The sequence below is a fragment of the Mandrillus leucophaeus genome, unplaced genomic scaffold (assembly GCF_000951045.1).
Source record: "Mandrillus leucophaeus isolate KB7577 unplaced genomic scaffold, Mleu.le_1.0 Scaffold148, whole genome shotgun sequence".
NCBI lineage: Eukaryota > Metazoa > Chordata > Mammalia > Primates > Cercopithecidae > Mandrillus > Mandrillus leucophaeus.
The window spans coordinates 873,916-877,670 of record NW_012101454.1 but is presented as its reverse complement, the minus strand read 5'-3'; the positions used below and the strand labels follow the sequence as shown (position 1 = coordinate 877,670).

Here is a 3,755-nt window from a genome sequence, read left to right as displayed (position 1 = left end):
AAAAAAAAAAATAACACTATAATACTTCCTAGGTATTGCAGGTATCTTATGATAACAAAATAATCCCTGTCTCTCCCTCATCTCTCTTGTATCATTGCTGTCATTTATTTTGCTTATATATGTGTATATAAACATATAGATATATACATTTATGGATACACGGGTGAATAAATTGTAGATATTATTTTAAACAAGTCATCTGTTGATCAATTAAGAAAAATAAAAGGTTTTATCTTCACTTATTCCTTCTCTGATGCTCTACTTTTCTTTATGTAGATCTCGGTTTCTGACCTATATCTTTTTCCATCTCTCAACAGAAGTTATTTTAACATTTCTTGCAAAGCAGTTTCACTTTATTCATTAGAGCCCTCTGCATATTAGTCATGGTTGTTTTAAATTTCTGGTCTGAGTCTGGTTTGATGCTTGTTCAGTCTTTCCAAACTGTTTTTTTTTTTTTTTTGCTGTATAGTATGTTTTATAATTTTTTCTTGATAGCCAGACTAATGTATGGAGTAAAAGGAATTTGACTATAAGTAGACTTTTAGTAATATGGTGGTCAGGTGTTGTGGGAGGGGAAGAATTCTGTAATCCTATGATTCGTTCTCAATCTTTTAGTGAGCCTATGCCTCAGGACCATGAATTTCACATATGCTTCTCATCTGCCTTTTTAGGTAGGACAGGATATGTGGATATCCAGTTTTTCCAGCACCATTAGTTATAACAATTATTCTTTCCTTTTTGAATTGTCTTGGTACCTGTGATAATAATCAGTTTATTAAATATGAGAGTTTATTTCTGGATTCTTAGTTCTATTCCATTGATCTGTATGTCTGTCCCTATGCCCATACCAGATGACTTGCTTACTGTAGCTCTGAGTAAGTTTTCAAATTGGGAATTGTGAGTTTTACAAATTTGTTTTTCCTTATCAAAATGTGTGTGTGTGTGTATGGCTATTCTGGGTGCTATGAACTTCCTTAGGAATTTTAGGATCAGCTAGTCAACTTCCGCAAAGAAGGTAGCTGGAATTTTGATGGTTTTATTTCATTTTACATTGTCATCTTTTTCTTAGCATTGTCGTTATGAAAAGGAATGGTATTTACTTGGAGTATTTTCCTGGTTTTCTTTTTTCTTTTGAAAGGCCAATGAGATTCCTATCTTCTCAAGCTGCTCCAAGATTATTTAAATATTGTTGTCACTATTTTCTGTTGTGAAATCTTTTCAGTCAATTAAGTAGAGATCTTTCCCCATAACTCCCCTACACTAACAAAATAGATTTTGTTTGCCTCTTTGTGTTTACCAAACAATAATTTTACTCTTATATTAATGTCTTAGATAAAAGATTGCAAGGCCTTCTGATGAGAGACCAAGCATATAGGGGTTTGTGTAGTAGAAAAACTGACTGAACTGGTAGGTAAAATAGCGATGTCTACCCAAAGCTCCATACTTCCAGGGATGTAATTTAAGAGTTTTATTGTAAGAAAATTAAGTGAAATGTACTACTTAGTTATTTATTATTGTAGTAGTGGGGTTATTTTCTAACTAATTTACCTTAAGGATAATTTTTTAATGTAAGTAGTCTACTAAATATAGTAATTACTAAATATAGTAATCAGAATATGATGCATGTTTATACTGAATGAAAATAAATGGGATGAACTAAAGCTTTTAGAAATTAACATAGAATGGAGAGAGTATCTGGTATACCAAAGTGCTCAGTAAATATTGGCTGAATAAAGGAATGAATGAAAGGAAGCCCCTACACGAATCATTGTTTTTAAAGCCTAGGCCCCTACCTCAGGGATGAGTCTAGTTAATCTCTCAATTCAAAAGGCTAAATCCTGCTTTCAAGGTAGATTGTTTTTTAGTGTTTTCAATTTTCTTAAAGGATAACCTGAGAGTTTCACATTTTTACAGCGTTTATGTCATGGTTGGTGCAGATGTCCCGTTTTCCTCTTGTTTACGAGAAGTTGAAAATCCACAGAATCAATTGCGATGTAGTCAAGAAATGGAGCCTGTAATAACATGTGATAAAAAATTTCGTACTCAATTTTACATTGACTGGTGCAAAATTTCATTGGTAAGTTTTTATTTTGTTTTTGCAAGTTTAATTAAAAATGATGTGACTGGAGTTAACATTTGACTAAAACCTGAATTGCTTTTAGGAATAAATCCTGGGTTTACTTGAACTGCAGTTGACTTCCCTTCAGATTAAGGATCTGGAAAGCTCATTGACAGTGCATCCATTTAGGAAAGAATATATCCACTTTTGTACTTATTCTGTCCTTGATTAGTTGCTGGGGCTGGATTAGCTTGGCAGGTGGTCCAAATGAACCCCCTGGACATCCATATAGCTGCTAATGAGCACAGATAATGGAGTTAGTATGATATGTGCAGAATGATTCTTCTTAAATATTCTGCCACTAACCCACTTTGGAAGGAGAGGATGGAGTACAATAATAAATCTGAAAATAAAGCAATATTGTGCTATGATTTAATGTTCTGAAAACTCAAATTATAGGGAAAGTCCAAGAAACAAGAGACAATTTCGAGTGAAGTTAGAATCTTACCCATAATTCATAAACATAATATTTCTTTCCAAATCACATTTGAATTTGCATGTTAACAGATTTAGGAAAATGTAAGGTTTCAAATATATGTAAGATGTGTAATATTTTATATATGTTTGTATATTTTATATTATGTCTGTATATAATATTTTGATCCTGTTATCTGAAAGGTAGGAGGGTTGTTTTAATTCTTTGTTTTTTCTTTTTACTTTTCATATTAATGTATCCAACTGATGTTTTAATTCTTTAGTGTCCTTTTAGATTTAACTTCTTTCAACTCTTTATGATTGGTGGTGAGTGAATTAGATCTAAGTTTAAAGCTGACATTTTAACAAAGTTACTGACACATAAACACAACTATCACTTCATGTCTTAGAGAGCCAGCTGCATCCTGGAGAACATATTACTCACACTGCAACACTTAGCACTCCTTGTGGCCTTTTGCCTTGAACTCTTCTTCTCATGCCTCTTGTCTCATGGCCTTTAGAAAAATGGCCTTCTTTGCCTTCCTAAATCAAGTAAAATTATTGTTATAGGCAAATATGCTCAATATTTCAATCATGGTGCTAATGATACAGGGGTACAGGAGACTGAGCAGCTGCAACCATAACTTAGATTCCTCTCCCAGCATCATCGGTGGACAGCAGACCCTAACAATGCCATGTTACTTGTGGTTGTTCTGGAAAATGAGTTTAAGACTATTACCCAATCTCTAAAAGTTAAAAAATGATATATACCTTGAAGATTTTTGTTTATCTGTTAAGGCTTTATAAGTGGAAAGGTTGGGAATTTTTATTTTTTATTTTACGTGTATTTATTTTTATGCCACATCTTGCCACAAAAGATTTCAGAAGGTTAAACAAGAGTCATACAATAAACATAATAAATAAAATATAAAAGAAGTGGAAAATCAGGAACTAAATTTCACCCCCCAAAAACAAGCATAAGGCTGTGTTGGACAACAAGCTGCCTAATGTGTAGGACAAAAAAAATGAAATTCATATTTACTTCTCATTCTAAAAAGAAGGCACATCAATTCCTTGGCAGAAAACAAGTTTTCACTAACACTATATTATTAACAAAATTTTTCTTATTTTTTTAAATTATACTTTAAGTTCTAGGGTACATGTGCACAACGTGCAGGTTTGTTACATATGTATACATGTGCCATGTTGGTGTGCTGCACCC

The 3,755-nt window shown here is 32.8% G+C and overlaps 1 protein-coding gene across 6 annotated transcripts in view; it reads left to right on the top strand.

The window, feature by feature from the left end:
* Positions 1–3,755, top strand: part of SGCE (sarcoglycan, epsilon) — a 72,841-nt gene that overhangs the window by 52,411 nt on the left and 16,675 nt on the right. For all 6 annotated transcript variants that reach the window (XM_011974679.1, XM_011974677.1, XM_011974678.1 and 3 more), the window contains one exon: positions 1,915–2,077. In XM_011974679.1, coding sequence (XP_011830069.1) covers positions 1,915–2,077 — 163 coding nt within the window. The remainder of the gene's footprint in view (positions 1–1,914; positions 2,078–3,755) is intronic.